The 26,792-nt window shown below is 40.2% G+C and overlaps 2 protein-coding genes across 2 annotated transcripts in view; one reads left to right on the plus strand and one right to left on the minus strand.

The window, feature by feature from the left end:
• Positions 1-7,059, minus strand: part of LOC134647483 (uncharacterized) — a 41,385-nt gene extending 34,326 nt beyond the window's left edge. Inside the window, exons 1-2 of the mRNA XM_063501835.1 lie at positions 6,961-7,059; positions 4,703-4,754 (exon numbers count right to left, since the gene is read on the minus strand). Of these exons, the coding sequence (XP_063357905.1) occupies positions 4,703-4,754; positions 6,961-7,027 (119 nt within the window). The 5' untranslated portion in view covers positions 7,028-7,059. The remainder of the gene's footprint in view (positions 1-4,702; positions 4,755-6,960) is intronic.
• A 240-nt stretch (positions 7,060-7,299) lies between these two features.
• Positions 7,300-25,349, plus strand: LOC134663112 (protein disulfide-isomerase A3). The gene is made up of 10 exons (XM_063519446.1): positions 7,300-7,559; positions 7,645-7,853; positions 8,682-8,910; positions 13,676-13,789; positions 17,627-17,759; positions 18,577-18,737; positions 21,074-21,305; positions 23,151-23,285; positions 24,190-24,318; positions 25,242-25,349. The coding sequence occupies exons 1-9, from the start codon at positions 7,411-7,413 to the stop codon at positions 24,292-24,294; spliced, it is 1,467 nt and encodes a 488-aa protein (XP_063375516.1). The 5' UTR covers positions 7,300-7,410; the 3' UTR covers positions 24,295-24,318; positions 25,242-25,349.
• Positions 25,350-26,792: the final 1,443 nt, after the last annotated feature.

The following is a 26,792-nucleotide window of genomic DNA, read 5'->3' on the forward strand; positions in this document are numbered from 1 at the left end:
GACCATTAGTCATCGGCAGGGGGGCGGGCCCAGCCGCACAAAAACAAGCCCGGGAGCTTCGCTACAGTGTTCCCATTTATAGTGGGATGCGGTGCGGACCAGTGTAAGGATTGTCCACAGGATAAGTAATAGTGTTAAGTTGCAGTTAGAAAAATGTTAAGGTACAAGTTATGCCTTGCTCACTTTGCTGTTGTCGTATAGCGGGATGGCGCGTTGTGGACAAGAGTCCTTACTCTGGTCCACAACGCGCCATCCCGCTGAATTGTAAGTATTGTAACATTTGTAACCAATATTGCAAAATTGGCAGCAATTTCAAAAATGTTGAAGTATTTCTTTGCTCTCGATTATACTGGGATGATGCGTTACGGACGGTTGGTAAGGGAAGTTGTAACCACAGAATAAGATGGCAGCAGAAATAGATACCATTTATTCGTGGCAATGGCAAGCATGCGTGCAACAGGCAAACGAAAATCAGGTAAAAAGTAGGAAAAGCAAACTAACAACAGGCACATTAGTAGTCACGAAATGGCTTTGCTGTTCTCATTTATAGCTGAGATACCGAAAAGTTTCTCAATACGTTACTTCTATTCTACTATGAAGAAAAACATGCACAACATACATCTGTGAAAAAACCATACTTATAACAAAATGTGAAGAGCCGTTTCTGTGGAAGGACAGTGGGGAGTGCTCCCGGTACTGAGTTTGTATGGCGAGTACCAGGAATTCCCGGTTCCGGTACTATAATTGTATAGAAAACAGTACCGGGAGAACTCCCTCTGGGGACTAATAACCCAAACCCTATTGTACAATGTGAAGGGCTGTGCGCAGCAGTGGGACATCTAGAATTCTAGACTGAAGATGACCTTAGTTGTTTAAATTTAAGATCATATTTGAACCGGTTTAAAACTATTCTCTCAATAAGCATGGGAATATGAATATGAACCCAGGGTTGCCAACACATTAGCGTTGACAAAGGCACAACAGGGTTGTGCCAAAACTAAGAAAATAATAGGAAGGGTCAAGTGGCGCATTTGACACAAAAACTTGGGGAAATTATATAGGATATGAGACGCGTGCCCGTTTTTGTGGGGTTGAGCTCGTTTTAATTCCCAAACTTGCAACCCTCATCTTTTAGACAAGACGGGACAATGAGATCACTTTCGTACATATTATCAGTAAAAAGTTTACACTTTTGAGCAATCGACTCTGGTTTTTTACAGTATACCCAAAGCTTGATATGGCATTTTCATAGATTGCAACTAAAGAGCAAAGAGGGGCACATTAATTTTTTGCTTGAATTTTTACCAGACTACACGAGTTTGTGCTTCATTTGTGATTTGTCCAAATATTCGTTGCATCTCGTTCTTTAACGCAATCGTAAAAAGGCCAAGTGTGTAGCGGGGTAAGAATTAAGAACGAGGAGTACTATCTGACATAGACAAGCATAAAAAGGATCAGCCTAACAGTTAGGGCGTGCCCACTTGCCTAGACACTGTCAAAAAAACCGGCCAAGTGCGAGTCGGACTCGCGCACGGAGGGTTCCGCACCATCAACAAAAAATAGAGCAAAACAAAAGCAAAAAAAAACAAGCAAAAAAACGGTCACCCATCCAAGTACTGACCTCGCCCGACGTTGCTTAACTTCGGCCAAAAATCACGTTTGTTGTATGGGAGCCCCACTTAAATCTTTATTTTATTCTGTTTTTAGTATTTGTTGTTATAGCGGCAACAGAAATACATCATCTGTGAAAATTTCAACTGTCTAGCTATCACGGTTCGTGAGATACAGCCTGGTGACAGACGGACGGACGGACGGACGGACGGACGGTCGGACGGTCCGACGGACAGCGGAGTCTTAGTAATAGGGTCCCGTTTTTACCCTTTGGGTACGGAACCCTAAAAAGAATGCGACGCAAGAATGCAATCCGTCAGGCGTCAGGCGGCGACCTCCGCCGGTCACACTCCATTGCGCCCGTTGAATGGTCTCAGAATCCCCATTCGTTCGTTCACTGAGTTTTAGGATAACGAACACGGTAGCAGGCTATAAGAAACACTGGGTAATCATTTCCAAAGGATTTGAACGAAAAATACCTAGACGTGAGGTGGTGAATGATTAGACACACGTGTAAATACATAGATGTGTGTGTAATCGTTCACCGAAACTGTCTGCAGAGTCAATGCAAAAAAGGTAAGGAATGAACGGACGAGTGAATAAGATTTAAATGCTGATATTAAATTTAAGTTATAGTCGGAGTAACATAACATGCATAACATAAGAATAACTTATATATTTATCCTTATTTATTTACTATATAGGTATATGAATCAAAGACCTACCGTTTAACTGATAGACAGCTTTATTTACAAGGGTCAATAGGGTATTTGACTACTAGTCAAATCAGTTTCTTTTTTCAAACTGTCAAAACGATTTTGCTAAGTAATTGAATTTATATGAAATACTAGTATGTGACGTCACAATCCAATAAACTCTTTATAGTTTTATACGGGTTTTAAAATAGAAATTGCGTTTAAAAATAACTGCTGTCTACGTTTCTCTATTAATCTTCTGGAGCTTTATTTCATGCATGGAGTAAAATAATTTATTTTAAATACTTACTCCACTTGTAAATGTATTCTAAGCTTAATTAATAGCATCATTCGCAAACGTTTCTACTTGTTAAAAATTTAAATGATTATCGCCCAGTTTCCTATATATCTTTACCGCCATCTTCAAGCCTCTAAGATTACCATATGCAAGAACTTCCTACATAGAATTAACATGCGACCGCCAACGGCAATTACCGCCATTTTAATTGCAAATCTACGCAGTGTCAAAGATTCCGGAAATTTGCATGCGGGATTGATATTTCATGACATGTGACTAAGACAGACCCTTGAGGCGCGCTTAGGGCAATGTTTACTTATTTGTAAGCATGGAGTTACCTATACATATTATTAAGTAGCGACCCGCCCCGGCTACGCACGGGTTAACACATTATACATAAACCTTCCTCTTGAATCACTCTATCTATTTAAAAAAACCGCATCAAAATCCGTTGCGTATAGTTTTAAAGATTTAAGCATAGGTACATAGGGACAGACAGACAGCGGGAAGCGACTTTGTTTTATACTATGTAGTGATTATTATAAGTGCAGTCAAGCACCTAGGCCGGCATTTGCCAGTGATTATCTCAAAGTGATAACGAATAAGGTGAATCAAGCTTGAGATAATCAAATCAGACAACTAATGTTCTTTGATAAACACACTACGAAAAAAAACTACCTAGGTTAAGTCATGATATAGGTATACAAATGATTCATCAATCGTCATTGCAGTGTGTCAGGCATGTGTGCAGGCGCACACGAATGGCTTCCATAATAACATCCTGATGCCAGGATCGCACGTACCGAATAGAGTGGCGAGACGTTTTTTAGTGTCCGACCGAAGATTTGGTTTCGGTTTCGGCCACTTTCGGCCAAAAAATCATGGTTCGGCCCTAGTATCGGTTTCGGCCAAAAACGGCCGAACCTTTCGGCCAGGCCGAAACTTACAAAATGGTACTTCGTACTATGAATAACTGAAACTTAATTATGTGATAACGAGCAAAAGTTGAGGAACGAGTAGGACAACAATATTAATGTAATGTAGGTAATTGATTTATGTACTTATACAGAAATGAATTGGTTTGTTAGAAAACACAATTCCCATAACGAGGGCGCCACTGGACGGTCGGACCAAGTCTTATTAGCGGTTTTATGACATTTTCTCAACGATTTTAACCGGTCTACTAAAGTTTCGGTTTCGGTTTCGGCCTAAACTAGAGCCAAAGCCGAACCTTCGTTTTCGGTTTCGGTTTCGGCAAAAAAACATGTTTCGGTCGGACACTAAGTAAAACGAAGTATGAAATTGTTACTCGGCCGAGTAAAAATTCCATACTTCGTTTTACTGTCTCGCCACTCTACTCGGTACGTGCGATCCTGGCATCAGGATGGTCAGTTTTGTGACGGATAGGGCAAAGTGGCAATTCTTTTTTCTTTTCTTTTTAACCTTTTCGACGCCGTGTCAAACACCAAAGCAGGCACTCAGACGCCACGTCCACTAAGTGTTAAAACTGAAGTTGAACTTTATGCATATGCACGTAGGCCTATGTTGCTCTGCTCTGTGGTCTCTGACCTGTGACGGATTAATCCGTCTTCGGTGTTGGACCTACGAGCTACGTGCGGATATATCCGTCGTTGGCGTCAAAAAGATTAATTATTATATTTTACACATGTAGTAACATTTAGTTTTTTATTAATTATTTTTTTAAGTTTCTATAGAATAAGTTGTACATACTATAAGTCTTGGTTAATAATGTTTTGTATAAAGAAAAATAAATGCTTCGTTAACACTTCAGGATAATGGGAAAGATGAGTTTAGAATTTCAATAAAAGTGGATCACTAAGTATTTTGACGTAAAACAATGTGTCTTCTCTTTTTTGCTCACACAAAAAAAAACTACACATTCAATAAAGAAAGATTTGCGCTATAAACAAATTTAAATATTATAATCTAGACTTAAGTCCCCAATCCGCATTGGGCTAGCGTGGGGACTATAGCCCGAGCCCTCTCGCGCATGAGAGGAGGCCTGTGCCCAGCAGTGGGACGTATATAGGCTCAATTTATATATATATATAAATTTATTTATATAATCTAGACTTACCTTACAAATAACTGTTCTTGATTGTTCACCCTCCATGATACAACCGTAGCTCCTGCAACAAAATGTACATTAAAATATTACAGTGAAACCTGGATAAGTGAGATCTCAAGGGACGAGCAGATTTGTCTCACTTAAAGAGGTATTCCACTTACCCAGGCTCTCAGTTAGCCAGGTACAAATAAATTTCTGTCTCATTTACAGAGGGTCCCACCAATAGAGGTGAGAATAGAGGATATATTTCAGTTATAGAGGTGGTTAATAAGGTATTTTGTAATTATCTTTAAAAATAAATAAGGTAAAATAATCCTTGTCCCTAAATAATTTTTAAGTCTGTTTAAATATTTCTTTCAATTTATTTTGAATGATTCTCCAAAGGATATATTTTTCAATTAAAATTGATACGGACAGTCCGTAGACGCAATGCAGAGTTTTAACTACATAAAGTACCTAAATGAAACTTGAAGTCGCTTAGACACAATTAAGGAAATGCGGAATTTGTGGATAGACTAAGATTTAGTAAGAATACGGAAATTGATCAATAAAGTCCAAGTTAGAGAGGTCATAGATTGACGTTATCTCAGATACAGAGGTCAATTCCTATTAAATTCTAAAAAAACAATTAGGAAAATGTGATCTTATAAATATAGTCTCAGTAAAAGAGGTAAAATACACTCTCTGTCTCAATTATAGAGGTAAATGTGACTTTAAAATCACAACAACTAATCCCAGTTATAGAGGTTCGTTTTTTCTCACTAACAGAGGTAATTCAGTGCTAAAGTGTCGGGGCCGCACCATGAGTCCCAGCTATAGAGGTTTCTCACTTATCCAGGTCCCACTTAACCAGGTTTCACTGTATATACTAGCGACCCGCCCCGGCTTCGCACGGGTTAACAAATTATACATAAACCTACCTCTTGAATCACTCTATCTATTTAAAAAAAACCGCATCAAAATCCGTTGCGTAGTTTTAAAGATCTAAGCATACAGACAGTAATGTAGTGATGTATATACCTATATGGACATGATAATGATAAAACTTGTTCCATTATGTAATGCTTTGGCTATAAAACCCTAAAAAACATTTCCTTTAACGTTCCACAACATTCTTTAATTAATAATTATGTTTTACAAATGCATACAGAAAAAACTTGGCATTATTCTTGTTTAAAGTTGTCATTCACTTTTAGTAGGTATTTTGTAAAAATAAAAAACCGCATTTAACCCAATTGCAAGACCAAAGTGTTCCCATAAGTGTTCCGTGAGCAAAGTTTTGTACGGAACACTAAAAATGTACTTAATGCAGCTGAGGTTTGAAGTGGTAGTTATTCACATTAAAGTTTTATGTAACCCGATAATTGTATCTGTCACTAAGTTTTATAATATATGTTATTGAGCCAGCAATGTCAATGTTTCCATAATTCTGTTATTACCTATGTCAATAAATTAAGATTCAGTATCGGTCAGAGGTTGCTGTACTGATAAGACATATTAAGGTCTCAGGTCTCAATCAGTAATATTAAAGTAAAATAAAAACTTGTATCTTACCATCCTTAGAGTGCTCAAAGCAAAAGTATTTCTACAAATTGTTGCACAGAACATAAACTATAGCTATATCTAAAGTTATATCTTTTCCTGCTTAGTTTTTTATTCACTGCATGTTGATGCATTGGAATAACTTCAAAGAGGCCAGCACAAGGCAGTCACACTCAACTTCAACATAGTAACACTAACATTTCATGTGGCTATAATTAACTAAATTATAATTTGCAATAATACCATTACATCATTAAGCTCTCATACAAAACTACTTCTCAATTAGTTTCTCATACAAATACTGACTACGAATATTACTTATGAATATTTTTTGTGAGTACATCAAATACCAAACTACAATTTAAAAGTAAGTACCTAACTAGAGTTTTACTTCCTACAATCCAATAGCCAAGGTCAGCCCGCCGCAGACGACTTATTCTATTCACTATGAAAAAAACTCGTTACCAACAAGCTGAAGCGGACCACGCTCCTTGCGCACTCGACAATTATAAAAAACTTTATCGAATCACGAAATTATGAGAGACAAATTACAAACACAATTTTAAAACTTCCGCGCGTCACTACCAAAATAAATAATAATAAAAGCACAGGTTATGCGGCTCTTCTAAATATGAATAAAACATGAGAAAATAATTGAGTTAACGTAAAAATCAAACTAACCGCAATAAACGTTAATAATGCACATAACAGAAAAGATCACTTACCGAAAAGATTTACGGTACAAGTTGTATTATTTCCACGGTCGAGAACGACAACACTCGTCGCTGCCATTTTCCGATTGACAGAAGCCAAAGCCGAGTTGCTTGCTAGGGTAGCGACTTGTCGAACATTCAAGTATCGATAGAATGTGAACGTTGTTAAATTATATCGACATTTTATCTATTTATTAAAAATATATTTAAAACGAATTAAAATCTCCAAAATAATAATTAAAGTATAATTTACTTTTGTAAGAGCGAATCAAAATTATTGCATTAAATTAAAACGTGAACGCATCGACAATGGACCAATCAGAAACAGCCAACGCTGTGCCGGCTTGTGTCATTCTGCAGCATCATACGTGTATTTTTCCGGTCCTAGTCCCTTTCTATTCTTCAGCTTCTGTTCGGTGGCGAGCTATAGCGCACGGTTCTTAGTAAAGTGCCGGCACAAAAATGATGGGATCACTTAAAATCGTGTTATTCTTAGGTGTAATATATTTGTGTAGGGCGGCCGAAGAGGACGTGCTAGATCTTACAGATTCGGACTTTTCATCTGTACTATCTCAACATGATACGGCGCTGGTCATGTTTTACGCTCCATGGTAAGTCATTGACACTGAATGGTGATTAATTTGAATGTGTAGTGTGTAAATCGATTTTTACGATGTTGATTGATGTTTATATTAGGTGCGGGCATTGTAAAAGACTTAAGCCGGAGTACGCGATGGCGGCCGGCTTGCTGAAGGGCGACGACCCTCAGGTGACGCTGGTGAAGGTAGACTGCACGGAGGGCGGCAAGGCTACCTGCGAGCAGTTCTCCGTCTCCGGATACCCGACCCTGAAGATCTTCCGTAAAGGAGAAATGTCTCAGGACTACAATGGGCCTAGGGAATCAAGTAAGTTGCCAACACCACACTTCCTCTGGCCCTTTAGAACCAGTTTTTGTTACAATTGATCAGATATCCTGATAATCAAAGTGCATTGATCCTATTTTTCATGTTCAATATTATTAGTTATCTTACACGGTTAGCAGAAATTATCTTGTGTCAACAGGAGATATGTTAAGATTTTTTTAAGTCTACCCTCTAACTAATTATTCTAATAAATAGAATGGATTTAGTGGAATAAATGTATCAATAGATACAGATAGAGTTTAAAATTAATTATATATTAACCAAAACTAATGATAGGTATATTTATTTAAATCTATTCAAATACCTACTTAATAGTTTTATCTTTTTCCCTTAAATTGTAAACATTTAATTTATTGGGCAGGTTAATAGGTTTCCTTTTTGAATGATGTGTCAAATATACTGGAGCTATCAACTAAATACTCCCAATGGGAACTTGCGAGTTTAAAATTTCAACAGAGGCACCCTAACCTAGCTAGGCTATTTTGCCTTGCCTCACGGCCCCCTCTACTGTCTAGAGCGCCGCGGCGCACAGTGGGAACCCCTGAACTAAATTATTTAAATACCCAACTGTCATAAAATGATTTACTAACCCAGAGGTGAACAACTCTTTTTAACACGGAGTATTAAATCATGGGTACCACATATACATATTTAAATTAGTGGAGTCCAGATATTTAACTTCAAAAAAATAGTTTTTAATGACATCGATTTTGTGCTTCAAAAAGACTAGCGGAAATCTGTCTCTAAGCAAAATTCTGTGTCCCACAATCACTTTGCCCGTTCCCCAACTAATCAAACTTCCTTCACCAGATGGCATTGTCAAATACATGCGCGCCCAAGTCGGCCCCAGCTCCAAGGAGCTCCTCACCGTGGCTGACTACGAGAACTTCCTCAAGAAGGACGAGGTCACTGTCATCGGTTTCTTCGAGAAGGAGAGCGACTTGAAGGGAGAGTTCCTGAAGACTGCTGATAAGATGAGGGAGGAAGTCACGTTTGCGCACTCCAGCAATAAGGAGGTCTTGGACAAGGCTGGTTACAAGTGAGTATTTTTTTTTAAATAATGGAGCTTAGTTTATCTGTGACTTATCCTCCTGATCAGCGGTCGGCAACCTTTAAGCAGCCAAGGCTTTTAGCGGTCACCACGACACAGGCCTAGCCTAGTGTGGGACCACTGAGCCAGTTATGTCATTTTATCTTTTTTCTTTTAATAAACGATTTTTTTAAGGGTCACGAATCGAAGTTACTATGTGGCCCTTGGCTGCTAAAAGGTTGCTGACTGCTGCTCTAGATAGATAACTGAGATAGTTATCCCCCCCTGCAAATAAATTTCTATGCAGGGGGGCATATAAATTTATTTGCAGGGGGGGATAACTATCTCTGCAGCTAACTGCTCATAAGAGCTGAGCTCTTGTCGGCAGCTTGATGAAGTTGTCCACGCTGGTTGATCCAAAGCCAGAGGGCCTACCGTGAACCACGTTTGACGTGTTGCCGCTGTCACACTTACGTACGAATGTACAAGTGCGACAGAGAGGCAACAGGCGCGGTAGCGGCCCCTACATGCTCCTTTACTTGGCTCATAAAACTTTTTCTTGTTCTTCCCCTGTCTCCATTTATTTTCCCTTCTATGACGTTTCTGATGAAGTGGTTGTGTCACAATAGATGGCATCATTTTTCCCCTTCCATTACATATTAATTTCATAAGACACTTCATAGTTTTTTTTTTACTGTCTATATAAATTATGATTTCAGCCCACGTTATTATCGATATTACACTTATGAATCCCGAGTTGTCGATTAAACTAAGACGAACAGAACATTTTAAATTCAAAATTTTATGTGGCACCTCTAGAAAATTTTTACTACTGATTATTGCCTTGGTAAGTGTATGGACGGTATTCTTGCAAATAATTCTGTAATTTCAAATGTAGTTTGAAAAATAGTATATTTTGATTTTCCTTATCTTTTAGGTATCTGTCGTACACTTGCCAAGACTTGCCTTGATATAAAAAAATATAAATAATTGATCGAAGACAGCAGTCTCTTAAGTACGAAATTTATAAGTGAAGCTAGCTCCAGATATCTTAGAAAAATGGAAAGTTCCAAAGTAAGTGGATCGGCCTAATGGGGATATTATAATTCATTACGCATTCTTCCGGACCTTATTTATTTTGCTAGAATATTTTATTACTCTTTAGTAGGGTATATAGGTAGAATAGACCAACGCGTCAAAAATATCTTACGACTCTGTAAATAGAAGGTGGACATACAGGATGTTTTTGTTGTCACTGACCAAATACTGAGGGGTGAGTATGTAGGTCATACTGAACAACTTTTACTATGAGACCAACCCCGAAATCGCGAAAAATAAATCGACAGCTCTATAGAAAACATTGACTCTGATTCACCGAAATGAGATGGCAGTTTTTTTTTTGGGGTTGGCCCCATATTAAAAGTTGTTCAGTATGACCATAGAGAAAAAAATACATAGATTGCTCACTCCATACATCAGTTTTACTACCAAAAAGACTATTAGCATCTAGCATCGAGTAGCGGAACTATCAGTACTGCTACTTGACAATAGATGTAGCTCCGACCGGAAAGTCTTATCTCAACAGCATAAGACTTTCCGGTCGGTGCTACATCTATTGTCAAGTAGCAGTACTGATAGTTCCGCTACTCGATGCTAGATGTAAACACTGAAATTAATAGTCTAACTGATGTATGGAGTGAGCACTCTTGTCTTACTATATTTCTCTATGGTATGACTACATATGCACCCCTCAGAGTTTGGTCAGTGATAACAAAAGCATGCTGTATATGGGGACCAAATCCGCGCCTCTCTCATAAGAGTATGTTTGCTCCATACCAGGGGCAGGAAACGAGAGCGTTCGGGTATTCTTGGTTCCATTCGGCTCAGCATTGCTCCGAGCAACTATTTGAGTTGGCACAACTTGACGTCCCTTTGCGTGCACGACTACAGATAAGATAATTACTTGAATTTTGACAACCCTAAATAGCCGAAAAGGATTCTACCATACATAAGAGAGGGACATCATGATTCGTCCCTGAACTGAATCACTGTCAAACTTCTAGAAAGTTTATTTTCTGTACGGTACTACTATTACTTATTCTGTGTCCATACTGAAAGAGCCACCATGTATATTTCTATATCAATGTCATTAGGTGAAAGTTTTAATAGGTCTTATTTTCTCAAACTCAAAGGTGACTTATAGAGTAGACAAGGACTTTTTACTCGTTTACCATTATTATTTACTTAGCTGTATGTATGTTTGCACCGGTGTTACAGTCTGACTTTATCATTAAAAAAATTACTAATATAATAACAAATTTATTCAATTTTAAATACAAATATGAATGTCTCATATTAACTGTTATCTAATCAATTTCGTATTTTTGTATTTTAATGACCATAGACTTTAAAATAACTGGATTGATAAGATAAATAAACTGCATATTTTTATTTTATTGTTCTGAATAGTTGAACCAATAATTTATTGTTTAAACTGACGTGTCCTTAAAGCCCACAGTATACGTATCATTATATGTATGGTACTTAGGTAAAATAATTATCATATATATTTATTTATTCAGTGAGTATTTCTTCATTATGTTTACATTTTTCTTTTGTTTTTCTCAAGTTGTTTTTCAATTCTTCTCTCACTTGTAGTCTAAAGGTGTGAAGTATAGTAAGTCACATTTAAACAACATTCATTTTAATAGCGTTCATTAGTACCTGTATTCCTAGTCTAGTGTAAATTTCATTCAATAGTGTGACGTGACGTACGCGTTTGCGTTAAAGGCCGAGCCACACCGGCTGCGTCTGCAGGCAGCGCACGCCACGCAGTGTGCTGCACACGCCACGCAGGTGCACGCTGCAGCTCAGTCATGCGTGCAGTAAAATAAAATACTCCTGCGACAGTACCTACATCATGTGACTCCCGTTGCAAATGGAAGCAGCTCACCTAATGCCGCCATTGCAATTATTACACATATAACATGCCTGGTTAATACCTAACATCGATTTGTTCCCACAGGCCAAATTATTTATATAAGACGTATTTTTTTGTAATCTTTGTGCTATGTTGTAAATATACATTCGTATTGACGAAAGATTTTAATTAGTTTTTCTTTTATCACTGAATCCATATTAAAAACCAGCACGCGCACCGACCGAGTTGTAAATAAATACAAGCGAGCTGCGCGTGTACACGCACAGCACCTATGCAGCACCGAGCTGTGCGTGTCCGAACCTGCTCGGTTCGCCCTCTCATAGGGATCGCAGTTAAACACAACGTCATCACTGCACGCAACGAAGCGACGTTGCCGCTCTGCTGCGTGGACGCGTGCACGCAGTACGCAGCCGGTTTGTCTCGTCGGAGCTGCGTTGCGTGCAAGTCACGCGTACGCGCACGTCACGCACACGTCACGCAAGCGGTGTGTCCTCTCTTATGTGTTTTCGTATTCTACAACGCAGCGGGACGCGTACGTGTACGTGCACGTCACGCACACGCATCCGGTGTGGCTTGGCCTTAAGTGTCATTTTGTTCCAGGGATTTTGAGTTTCCAAAACGTCCCGCTTGACACCCTGTTCAAAATCCCTTACAATAATAGACATAACACGTGCATAACACAAACGCACGTCACGCTATGGAATCAAATTTACACTAGGGATTCGGATTTGTAATGTTTTCGGATTGTTTTGTTTCGGATTTCAGTTAGTAGTTTGGTATGGTGAAAAATGTTTGTTTAACCCTCGTGCCTTGAAACCCTCGCAACGTTCAAGATTCTACATTTAGAATCTTTCGATTGCTTTGTCAACTTTACCTCCTTGTAAAACAACTTTTTACACGGTTATTAGTAACAACGAATTAACTGAGTTTATGAATCAATTTAAAGAGAAACTTAAAGCGGTATGTGGCAATGTTATGATTGTAACACGGATTTGGCTGATTAAAACTACATTATATTCGATATTGCATGCATCCTTTAACTCTATTACCAATAAGTAAAAGTGGAAGTCAATGTACAGTCGCATCAAATAGATAGTGGTAGAAAAAGTGGCTAAATATCATGAACAAATTTAGAGGAACGCAAAAAAAAAGTTTAGTTACTAATTTTGAAATTACTTTAGGTGCTGTAATTCAAGTACATACCTAATTAAACCTTGTTTTTTGCGTTCCTCTAAACTAAAGGACCCCGCAGCAAACTTAGAAAAATTGGTTTCAGTCAATCCTCACGAAATTTCAGTATAATGTAGATTTAAGTCTCCTGATTATTTTTAGAGTTCCGTACCTCAAAAGGAAAAAACGCAACCCTTATAGGATCACTCGTGCGTCTGTCTGTCTGTCTGACCATTACCCCTACTTTATCTCCGAAACAACTGGGTCTAAAATTTTGAAAAAAATACACAAAATTGTTCTTTACCTATAGATGACAGGAAAACCTATTAGAAATGTGGAGTCAAACGTGAGTCGGACTTAATGTACGAGTCCGACTCGCACTTGACCAGTTTTTTTAAGGCCACAAATCTCTCAGAAGTATACTTTCAGAAATAATCAAGTTTATATGTGACGTTCCACGGCAAAAGGTACCTTATGGCACTTGGCGCTTACGTCGCCGCAATAATAATAGCGCGCGGCGGCGGAGCGGCGTTAATAATAGCGTAAGCGCCAACGGCCATAAGGTACCTTTACCCGTGGGACGTCACATATTTACCTATTTCTATTTTTTCTATCCCTATACATTGCACAGATATGTTTTTACACTTTATCTCTTGTCCACAGAGACAACGTGGTCCTGTACCGTCCCAAGCGCCTGCAGAACAAGTTTGAGGACTCGTCCGTGGTCTACTCCGGCGATGATACCTCTTCTCTCAAGGCCTTCATCAAGGACAACTTGTAAGTAAAAAAATCACGTACTACATGAATCTAGTATTTTAACTGGATCCGGCATGAGGGGTGGGGGGAAATGACCGAACGGGATAGTCTTATGTATCTTTCAGTGGGAGTAGCAGCGAAAGCGCTATTATTGTTTGTCCTTGTCACAGTCTCAAATTTTTTTTATTCCCCACCATAAATTAGTATGGATTATGGTCGGCAACAAATAAATTCGACCAATCATAGTGTCGCATTGCCTATGTTTTGTCCCTCACGGAGGCACGCGTATACCACTTATAGGATCCTACCTTCTATGCATACCTATTACCTACCTACTTTGCTTGCCGCAAAACTACCGGCTCAGTCACGACATTGAGCGACTTGCGACACGGCGGCAGCGATAACCATAGGTTGGACCGAGACAGCGATCGGACCTTTCTTTTCCACCTATGGTTGTCGCTGCCGCCGCCGCCAGTCGCATAATGTCGTGGCCGAACGGTAAGCGGCGAGTCAGGCGGCCTAGCCAAGGTGACAATCGCTTGCGTTGCAATAGAGTCGCTTTGTGTCTATTAGTGTGACAGTGACAGTTGCATTTCGTTCGCTACGGAGCGTTAGCGATTGGCATGTTGTCTACCCCAGGTAGTAAGTACTAAATCATCGGACTCGTGCTATCTCGTTCACACTTGCACAGCCTTATATAACGGATAGACTCGCAACAGTAGTGCTGGTAGTACAAGTACAAAATGATACTTTGGCATTGTATGTACAGTCAGCAGCCATAGTTGCTAAGCGGGTGAGGTGTTCAAAATTATCTTGACGCGACTTTATTGTTAAGATAATAAGAGCGTGTCAAGGTAATTTTGAATACCTCGCCCGCTTAGCAACTTCTGCTGCTGACTGTACTGACTGGAGAACAACATCTCGTGACTAAAGTACATCTGATCGTCGATAACATTGGAAATGGGCTGAAAATTAACACTTGCAATGTAATAACGATACATTTTAGTCCATTTTAAAGTTACTGACGTCTATTAGCTACATAAATAATTTGATAATGTCGTTTTATACGTATTTAATACGTAAACACGTTTATATTGTGCAAGCTGCTCAACAGAACTGTTTATGGATACATTTGTTCAAGCTTGAATAGAATATATTACAGTTATCCACTCATTGCATTGAATTAGGTATTTATGCTAAAATGCATTAATTCTATTCATGGAATTTCGCACGGGTTAACAAATGATACATAAACCTTCCTCTTGAATCGCTCTATCTATTTAAAAAAAAACCGCATCAAAATCCGCTGCGTAGTTTTAAAGATCTAAGCATACATAGGGACAGACAGACAGCGGGAAGCGACTTTGTTTTATACTGTGCGTAGTGATAACCGAGTTAACATTCATTCATTTGTGTTTGAAAATATGACAGGCATAACTAATTATTTTACGAATAAAATTTGTGTAAATCAGGCAGGCATAATTTGTTATTTTTTACCATGTCACCTGGGGGCCGATTTTTGAAATTCGACCGCTCGATTTCGTGTATTTCTTTCAGTAATATCTCCACTACTAGGCATTAAATTCTACTAATAGAATGGAAAACGAGTGGTCAATACCAATAGATTCCCAATTTCTACCGCTCGTATTTCAAAAATCAGCATTTCACCGTTTTCCACCGATTTTCGAGTCCCGAAATCGAGCGATCGAAATTCAAAAATCGGCTCCTGCACGGCTAGCACATGATTACACGCGGGATAACTCGCGCCGCGGGAGACAGCAGTCGCACGTCAATTAGTATTTAGATGTAAATAATAATTTATGGCGATTATGACACAAATGACACAATGCACGATCTGGGCCCGTTTCTCAAAAGCTTGTAACTTGTAATACAAGTGGAAGTCCCTTTCTAACAAAAGCTGTCAAAAAGTGACATCCGCTTGTATTACAAGTTACAAGCTTTTGAGAAACGGGCCCCTGCACGAGAAACCTCTATTTCACAAAAACGACGCGATTTCATAGAATATTTCGTCAGGTGACAAGCAAAAGTCACTAAGTACCACCACAAGTTCATAGCCATAGTGAACCATATTAGTACGAAAATAAGGTTGATTTTTGTTTAAATTTTTTATAGTAATTAGTGACTTTTGCTTGACACCTGACGATTTATGAAATATTTAAACCGTCTTGAAGCACAGAATAACTAATAGTACTACCGTACAGAAAATTCATTCCTTCACAAAAGTCAGATTTAGGTATAAAATTACACCTAATATATCGCCGCCTGCAAGCAAAATTGAAACTTATTAACCGCGCACGAACCGTGAATCTCCTTTGCGCGCCGCAGTTTTATGACCGAGCTGTGAGTGTCGGCACGGGGTTATCACTTGACAAGTTTTTATACCTATACCCACTGATTTATTATTTTTAAGATAAATATGTAGGAATTACAAACGTTGATTATGTAAACATACATTTTTTATCCGGAGATAGTATGTCTGATTCTCACGGAAGTAAGTTTCGAAGCCATTGTGTATTTTCAATTTTGCGCGAGCGCCGCGTGACACGACTATCGTGCACGCCGAGCGGCAGCCCACTGCCATACGCCTGTCCGATGGGCGCGCCGGCCAAATGTACCTAAACTGCGGAGTGACACCCCCCTGCTTGAAGTAAGATTTTAAAATCTTGGAAGTCGATGGATTGCCCATTATGATAAATGTGTAATCTTTTTAATTAGTAAACCACGGTGACTAACTTAGCGTATAAAATCGTGACTTTTAGTCGATAAACATTCTTGATACGCTGTTACACGCTTTAACAAGCGCGGTACCTACATGATTTTATGCCCCGTCAAAACTGTGACTAAATTAAATTCTATGTAAGTAGACTTAAAACGTCAACGTACAAAATTATTAAATACCTTCACTTAATTAAACTTAAGTGAAGATATTTAATAATTTTGTACGTTGACATTTTAAATCTACATAATTTTATTATAAGTAGTTTTATACATACATGTAATGTTTATTTAACACATTGAGTTATGAAACAAATTTATATATTAGGTGACTAATATAATATTTATTAAACTTGCATATCTCATCCCAGAGACAGATATACAAGTTCGGTTGGTCAATTTGGACGCGGTGTTAATGTGTAAATAGTAGGGATGTACCGACTAGTCGCCGACTAGTCAGGAAAGCCGACTATCCGGCCACATTTGTAGTCGGCGATTAGTCGGCGACTAGTCGGCAAAAAAGGCCGAAAGCAGGACATGAATAAAATAAAAAGCCAATATTAATCAAATGTTACATGTCCATTCTACTCTAATACGTATTTAAGGTACAAAATGTGCTTGAGTTCATATTAAATTCAAGTATACCTAAGTAATTATGTAGGTGTATCGTCGCAGTAGCACGGAACATCTTTCAGTTGATATTGAAAGCGCGACGACGCAAGGAGCAAAAAAAAATGTTTTTCTAATGCATCCGAACTTGAATAAAGCTACTACAGTTGCCATACGAATGTAATCTTTATCGGGAAGTAACGATCATGAACTTGGCCGACTAGCCGACTAATCGGCCATCCGAGTGCCGATTAGTCGGCTATCGGCCAAAACCATAGTCGGTACATCACTAGTAAATAGCTTAAGACAAAAATCTCAAAACTATAGACAATTAGCAAATTGCACAGTTTTTTCTCTAGAGTCTGTGCGGAAAGAAATGTCGAAAGAAGTTGGGAACCAATACATTATATGATTCTTCTCTCCGCACATACATACTTGACATACTCTATCAGGCTATCATCATAATTTACAACGTATGTCTACGGGTTAAGATAAATGTGTGATCGTTTACAGCCACGGCCTGGTCGGCGTGCGGCAAAAGGACAACATCGCCGATTTCTCCAACCCCCTGGTGGTCGCGTACTACGATGTGGACTACGTCAAGAACCCCAAGGGCACCAACTACTGGAGGAACCGTGTGCTCAAGGTAAAGGCCTAAAGTTACAAAAGGACCCCCGACTTCAACCCTCTGGTGGTTGCGTACTACGGCGTACTACATCAAGAACCCCAAGGGAACCAACTACTGGAGGAACCGTGTGCTCAAGGTAAAGGCCTAAAGTTACAAAAGAACCCCCGACTTCAACCCTCTGGTGGTTGCGTACTACGGCGTACTACATCAAGAACCCCAAGGGAACCAACTACTGGAGGAACCGTGTGCTCAACTTGCTCAAGGTAAAGGCCTAAAGTTACAAAAGAACCCCCGACTTCAACCCCCTGGTGGTCGCGTACTACGGCGTACTACATCAAGAACCCCAAGGGAACCAACTACTGGAGGAACCGTGTGCTCAAGGTGAGATGCAAGAAAAAAACTGGAATTCAGTCGATAAAACCCTAGCGAACGTATACCATTCTAGCACTCAAAAGTCTCAAATATTATGACTAAGTTAGCAGCTGTTTGCTTTCATTGAGCGGGAGGGGGGGGGGGCAGGCAGCTGCCCCCAAGAAAATTCCATTTTGTACCTAAATATGTATGCCTCCTCTATCGGCCATAGCAATATTCAGTCCTGTAGCTAAAAATGTGTCATAAAAATATCTACATCGCGCACATACAATTAAAAAAATTCACACTAAAATCGTGACGTACTGGGATGGACATTTCGGGACATCTTTTTTAATGGTAGGATGGAGAATGCTGACGATTCTGAGTGTGATAACACCAAGAAAGTCCAGATTTGTAAGAATCAGGTTTTCAATGTTGTTTGGGAAACGCTCATTAGGTTTTAAAATTGGATTTTTTTCATTAGGTCGCCAAAGAGCTCCCCGAAGTGACTTTCGCCGTCAGCAGCAAAGACGAGTTTACCCATGAGCTGAACGAGTACGGGATCGATTTTGCCAAGGGAGACAAGCCTGTCGTAGCTGGCAGAGACGCTGATGGCAACAAGTACATCATGTCCGCTGAGTTCAGGTAAATATTGGTCTAGGAAATGTCTTAACAGGATAATAAGAGGAGAAAAGTGTGGCAATGCCGCCGGGACAGTCAACTGCAGCCAGGCGTGACTCACTCCGCGATTTCATCGGGTCGCTACAAGTACCCCACACCAATTTTGGTGTCTAGCCCTATGGCCTATATAAATAAATAAATAAATAAACAAGAATTGCTCGTTTAAAGGTATTAGATAACCACGTTTCATTTTTAACACCACACTAAGTATCAAAATAATATGAGTGCCGTATCGCTTCGGGGCGGTCTATGGTCCTACACTACCAAAACGTAATATCTGGAATATCAGTGACATTAAATTTGAACCTTAATACTATGACGATACCGGTTGTTTTTCAATATGAATGTTGTACTGGCACGTGCTAACGCTCGAGCTGGCGGGTTTGCGATAATAGAGACAATGGCCTTTGTTTGAAAGATTATGGTTCGAAGCGAAAAGTTCACCTCAGAAGAGCCATAATATACTATTATTTATTCTGTACTGAATGGGGCTGAATTAACGTGAAAAGCGATGCATAAGTATAAGGCCTGAGTGGACGCTCGAGATGGGCGTGCAGCGGGGCAGGGCGTGCGGCGTGCATGTTAAACAAATGCGCACGTATAGGAGCGGCCTTAGTGCACGCTGCTCACATCACTTGTGAGCCCGACGCCACGCTGCACGCCCCGCCGAACGCTCCGCTTCGAGCGTCCACTCAGGCCTTACACCAAAACCGCCTGTTACCGGCCGGTCGGGTCTACATATGCATCATCAAACTGTCGTGATAATATTAATATTTACATTAATTTTATCACACGACGAAGTCTTTGATTTTCATTCAATTCGCATGGGATTCTGTGTGGGGACTTACGAGTCGGACCACGTTAAGTTTTCATGCCAATTGCTACGTCAAGTATGGAACTTATAGGGATTTGGCGTTGGCAGTTGGCGTGGTGTTGACCGCTTTTCTGGGATTCGAGCGGTTCAAGATATACGAAAGATCACCTTTAGTATATCTAACCTATAGCTTTAACATCAATACCTTGGTGTAAAAAGGTAGTTAACATTTTTATAAACTAGCCATGGACGTCATAAATCGAAAAATGCTTTTTTTATAGTTTACGAGTGCATTGTGCATGTGCATTTACGTTCTGTTCTGATTATTGCTTATCGATGCGTTTTCGGAATGCTCCACTTCATTTTAATTACCTGCGACAAACTTACTATGTAGGAGAAATACTTGAATGTCAACTTGTGCATTATATAGAGTGTCCTTGGCCTAAAATTAACCAATTCAATTAATTAGAATCTAAAATGAAACCCAAGTTTACATCCTTAAATGGTAATTTTAAAGAGATACCTTGAACAGGTCTGGAAGAGATGGCTTTTTAGTGATAAGTCCGCCTGTTGTTACCTATAGTTATAATTTTCTTCAAAATTTTCATTGTTACTTAAACAATGGGGTTTAATAGTTATATGTGCAAGTTTTAAGCATAAGGTAACTTCACAATAAGGCGTCAGGGCGTTACTCATAAATATGCAAATTACTCTTATTAACAACCAATACCGTTTTGCCTGAAAACGGTACATATTTACTCCTAAAATGTATGAATAGCACTGGAAATGCTGCACCTATTTGAACTTACTTTATTTGAAAACTTTCTAACTTAAATAAACTTAACTTAAACTTTGACGACCGGTCTGGCCTAGTGGGTAGTGACCCTGCCTGTGAAGCCGCGGTCCTGGGTTCGAATCCCAGTAAGGGCATTTATTTGTGTGATGAGCACAGATATCTGTTCCTGAGTCATGGTTGTTTTCTATGTATTTAAGTATTTGTATATTATATATATCGTTGTCTGAGTACCCACAACACAAGCCTTCTTGAGCTTACTGTGGGACTTACTCCATTTGTGTAAGAAAGTCCTATAATATTTATTATTATTATTTATTATTATTAAATAAATAAAAAAAAGCGCTGGTGGCCTAGCGGTAAGAGCGTGCGACTTGCAATCCGGAGGTCGCGGGTTCGAACCCCGGCTCGTACCAATGAGTTTTTCGGAACTTATGTACGAAATATCATTTGATATTTACCAGTCGCTTTTCGGTGAAGGAAAACATCGTGAGGAAACCGGACTAATCCCAATACGGGCCTAGTTTACCCTCTGGGTTGGAAGGTCAGATGGCAGTCGCTTTCGTAAAAACTAGTGCCTACGCCAATAACTGGGATTAGTTGCCAAGCGGACCCCAGGCTCCCATGAGCCGTGGCAAAAATGCCGGGACAACGCGAGGAAAATGATGATTATTATTAAATTTAAATTTCCAGCATCGAGAACCTCCTTCAATTCACCAAGGACCTGCTCGCCGGCAAACTGGAGCCCTTCATCAAGTCCGAGGCCGTCCCTGAGCACAACGACGGCCCCGTCAAGGTCGCCGTCGGCAAGAACTTCAAGAGTCTAGTCACGGACAGCGGCCGTGACGCGCTCGTCGAGTTCTACGCGCCTTGGTGTGGTCATTGCCAGAAGCTTACACCAGTGTGGGAAGAGCTGGGAGAGAAGGTATGTTGTGTGCAAGAGACAGCTAGTCTAGGTCGCCGTCGGAACTTCAAGAGTCTAGTCACGGACAGCGGCCGTGACGCGCTCGTCGAGTTCTACGCGCCTTGGTGTGGTCATTGCCAGAAACTTACCCCGGTGTGGGAGGAGCTGGGAGAGAAGGTATGTTGTGTAAGAGACAGCTAGTCTAGGTCGCCGTCGGCAAGAACTTCAAGAGTCTAGTCACGGACAGCGGCCGTGACGCGCTCGTCGAGTTCTACGCGCCTTGGTGTGGTCATTGCCAGAAACTTACCCCGGTGTGGGAGGAGCTGGGAGAGAAGGTATGTTGTGTGCAAGAGACAGCTAGTCTAGGTCGCCGTCGGAACTTCAAGAGTCTAGTCACGGACAGCGGCCGTGACGCGCTCGTCGAGTTCTACGCGCCTTGGTGTGGTCATTGCCAGAAGCTTACCCCGGTGTGGGAGGAGCTGGGAGAGAAGGTATGTTGTGTGCAAGAGACAGCTAGTCTAGGTCGCCGTCGGAACTTCAAGAGTCTAGTCACGGACAGCGGCCGTGACGCGCTCGTCGAGTTCTACGCGCCTTGGTGTGGTCATTGCCAGAAGCTTACCCCGGTGTGGGAGGAGCTGGGAGAGAAGGTATGTTGTGTGTAAGAGACGGAGCTAGTCTAGGTCGCCGTCGGCAAGAACTTCAAGAGTCTAGTCACGGACAGCGGCCGTGACGCGCTCGTCGAGTTCTACGCGCCTTGGTGTGGTCATTGCCAGAAGCTTACCCCGGTGTGGGAGGAGCTGGGAGAGAAGGTATGTTGTGTGTAAGAGACGGAGCTAGTCTAGGTTGCCGTCGGTAAGAACTTCAAGAGTCTAGTCACGGACAGCGGCCGTGACGCGCTCGTCGAGTTCTACGCGCCTTGGTGTGGTCATTGCCAGAAGCTTACCCCGGTGTGGGAGGAGCTGGGAGAGAAGGTATGTTGTGTGTAAGAGACGGAGCTAGTCTAGGTTGCCGTCGGTAAGAACTTCAAGAGTCTAGTCACGGACAGCGGCCGTGACGCGCTCGTCGAGTTCTATGCGCCTTGGTGTGGTCATTGCCAGAAGCTTACCCCGGTGTGGGAGGAGCTGGAAGAGAAGGTATGTTGTGTGTAAGAGACAGAGCTAGTCTAGGTCGCGTCAACAGGCGTGGCTCACTCCGCGATTTCGTCGCTTTGCTACAGGTAGCTAAAAGTACATCCGTTCTGATCCTGTCATGTGCCATCTGTGCTGATCGTAATAGACGCGTTTTGTTAGAGAGTGAGCCTTCTGTACTTAGTACTATTATTTATTCTGTGCCGTCAACAAGAACTTCAAGAGTTTAGTCACGAACAGCGGACATGACGCGCTCATCGAGTTCTACGCGCCTTGGTTTAGTCATTCCCAGAAACTTACTCCAGTGTGTGCGTGTGTGTGTGTGTGTGAGACATTTTATTTCACCTACAGCACATGCTATACAGGGTGCTTCCTGTACCAGGAGCAATAAATTAAACCGTAGGTTGTACTCCTCAAACTGACCAACATTTGTTCAGCAACTTTTCAAAATAACTCATGTTTTGATTTTTATTACACTTTAAAGTTTATTCTAAGACGCAATGTATTGCAAATTTTGTTATGTTTAAAGCGTGACAAGCAACGTCAAACACACTGATGTCAGCGTACATTGAAGGCAATATTTATTTTGTATGAAAATGTGGAAGTCTAAAGGATTCATAATTTTTAAAAGTTGCTGAACAAATGTTGGTCAGTTTGAGGAGTACAGCCTTTGGTTTAATTTATTGCTCCTGTTACAGGAAGCAGCCTGTATAATAAATAACACATTTTCTCATTACAGCTAAAGGGTGAAGAGGTCGACATTGTCAAGATCGACGCGACGGCCAACGACTGGCCCAAGTCTCTGTACGACGTGTCAGGATTCCCCACCATCTACTGGAAGCCAGCCGATGGCAAGAAACCCATCAGATATAATGTGAGTAGTCATTTACCTACAACGACAAGAAATATTCATCTATAGTTTGATCAAGAAATCGCGAAGCTTTTTATGCTTGGGCAAAAGTGCTTACGTATGTCCGGATGTTATCCTCTACAGCGGGCTCAGCACGGTTCCATTTTTATCGACTATCACTATGCCCGTCACTTTCACACTTACATACTTGTTAGAACGTGACAGGCATGGTGACAAATGATAAAAATGCGACCGTGCTACTAGGGCTGAAGGGCTAAGATAGCCGACTCTTTATCATTCGTTACCATGCCTGTCACGTTCTAACAAGTATGTAAGTGCGAAAGTGACACAACATGACAGGTGATAAAATCACGACCATGATGATAGGGCGTATTTCTCTACTGATTCTCTCTACGTGAGCAGGTTTTGATTATTTGTTGATTCAGAGCATTCAGTGATGACTTAGACCAGCGGTCGGCAATCTTTTAGCAGCCAAGGGCCACATAGTAGTTAACAAAGTTGACGCGGGCCGCACTTTGTTAATATTTATAAATAAATAAAATAAAAATAAAATTCATTTATTTCGGACCATAAAATCCATAGTTACAGCTAAATTACATTAAAATAAAATTAAAATTAAAATTAAAAATTTATAACTTTATCAGACATTGTCGTTTGTCAATATTACCTACATACAAAATAGCCAGGGAGGCTCGCGGACCGCAAGTGACAGGTTCACGGGCCGCGGGTTGCCGACCGCTGACTTAGATTTATGCCTTTAATTTTTCTACCCTTACAGCTTATTACAATATTTTTTTTTCCAGGGTGGGCCGCATGCGGCCCGCGGGCCGCGGGTTGCCGACCGCTGACTTAGACTTATGCCTTTAATTTTTCTACCCTTACAGCTTATTACAATTTTTTTTTCCAGGGTGGGCGTGCCCTGGACGACTTTATCAAGTACATCGCGGAGCAGGCCTCCAGCGAGCTCAAGGGCTTCGACAGAAAGGGCACCGAGAAGAGGGACGAGCTGTAATCCTAGCAAACAGATCTGAAGGCACCGCTGGCACAAAATAGATACAGTACAGAAATCAACCTACATACTAGTGTTGAGTCGCTCACTCGTGAGGCACCTCTTTTGTACCACTCATTTTGTTAATTTGTCGCAGTACTTCGTACCGCAAAAATGTCTTACTTCACTCCTCTATTCATTTTACTTGATTCTAAAATTATCTTTCTCCTAAAAGTTCTATTCTTAACCTCCAGAATTGCACTCCAATTAAATATATGTTACTATTTATTTATTTATAAAGGAAGTGATGAATACATAAATATGTATATACATTAAATATTTTTGTCGCCGTTGGAATGAATGGAATAGTCGACGCTGAAAATATGCTAGTACCTCACCTCATTTGAAGTAAGACATTGTAACACCTCATTTTAGAGAATGAGGTACTCATACAAACTCATTTTAAATTGATGTCCTACCCATCACTACTACATACAAAGTGCGCTCGAGCAACGCACACATAGACACTGCTCACGGACACGATATCTCGGACCGGTTGGGACCAGTGCGAGCGCGAGTGCCATCCGCTTGAGACACGCGTCTGTGAACTTTTTTGTGCAATAATGGAAAAACAAAAAAAGTTATTAGTGTCCACTGTTCAGTGGACGGTTGTATGAATTCAACATAAAACGATGAATTGTCGTTTTTTAAGCTACCAGTGGTTTCAGAGAGGTAAGTAAGTATCTGCTTGTATTTCGATGGTTCGTTTTAACGTTAAACAGAACAGTTAGGTAGGTAGGTACCTATGCACCCCGCCCCGGCCACTACTAGATACGAATGCCACTATCACGTTACTACGATAGTTTTTTGTGCATAAATCATAGTTGACAACCCTAGAGCGACCGCCGAGCGTAGGTATGAAAAGTGAAGTACATACATGTGATTGACTTCTGTACTGTATCTATTTTGTGCCGCTGGTCGCTACTTGTCTCTGTCGCACTGCACTGGAAGAATGAGGTGGATGTACGTTTGAAAGCTTCGGCCTACTTTTCTATTTTGAAGCGTGTCTCTTCCACTCAATAGGGTGTAATTTAGAGTGAAACAGACGATGACGTTCATAATGCTTTTAAAAGTTAGGATAGGATGGATTGAAACTATTGAAAGTAGCGACCACTAGTGCGCGAGTGTCTCAATCTAAGTGGGAAAATATATATAATCTGTAGGCCGTGTATACACTGGTAACACTTTCAAAGTACACAGATTCGTCATTTTTTAATCGAATTATAATGTATCGTTTCAAGTGTTGCCAGTTATAAAAATAGTGCAAGTGTGACCGATTAATAATTTAGTGTTGCATGATACAGTGAGCTGCAAAATTGCATGGATAAATTATGAATTAATTTGTTGATAAAGCCGCCTTGCACTTTTACGGCTGATGGTACAAAGTTTACTTTGTACTTTGAATTCCCGTAGAATTGTTATTTTCTATGCTGGCAACATTACGCGTAACGTTAGTTTTATGACTTGATAAAAAATGGCGGATTTTGTAAAAAGTAATAAACACCTCGTTGTCATGAAAGGACGTGTCAATCTAGTTTTAAATAGTTTATAAATAATTTATAGTAATGTATTGAAATTGATAGGCACAAGTCTCCATCTGTTTTTCTATAAAACTTCTTGTAAAAACGATTCATAGGTTTACACTCTTCATCTGTCATTGGGCATTTCATAGCAAACTAAAATCTTTTGTCCTGATTTAAATATATTCCTATCTAATTTCTAATTGGACACCTAATGTAACCAGTATTTCTTTCTCGTGTTATTTACATAAGCAGTTACATAGACAGAAATTATCACAAGCTAAGAAGTATTTTGTTTAATAATAAAGCTTGCTATGGCAAGTAAACTTATTTAGACCATCTTAGGTGTGTAAATTCTACACACAGTGTCAGAAATACACTAACTACAGTCTACAGGTATAGGTAGTTTATGCCTTCCAACTTCAGTGATATTTACATTATTTTACATGCTTTAAATAAAAGTTATCATTCCATTTTGATGTGGCCGTTTTTCTAAGTATGAGATTGTGAAATTAATTATAAATATTTTCTAACTTGTAGGTTGCTCTAAATACAGTAATTCGATGCATTTCTTAACTGTCAGTGGGATAATGAATAAATTAGGTTGTATTTATAATAATTTGTGTTTTTTTTTATTCCCTAAACCGGAGTGTATTGGTAAGGTGCAAAGTCAGTTGAGGGCTGGTTAAGGGAGCGAAGTGGCACTGAGTGTCACACACACGTAATGTTAGGAATGTCGATGTCGCACATTAATGCCAGCGCCAGCCGTTAGAACTATTTTTACTTCTTAGGATTTAACGTAGAAAACCCTAAAGTGGTCTCGAGCAGCCATGGCTCCACGATTTCGTCGCGACGCTACAAGTAAGTACCTACAAGTACATGCGGCCCACACCAATTTTGGTGTCTAGCCATAGTAGTTGCCGGCACTGCTTCGGAAAGGAC

The sequence above is a fragment of the Cydia amplana genome, chromosome 4 (assembly GCF_948474715.1).
Source record: "Cydia amplana chromosome 4, ilCydAmpl1.1, whole genome shotgun sequence".
Taxonomy (NCBI): Eukaryota; Metazoa; Arthropoda; class Insecta; order Lepidoptera; family Tortricidae; genus Cydia; species Cydia amplana.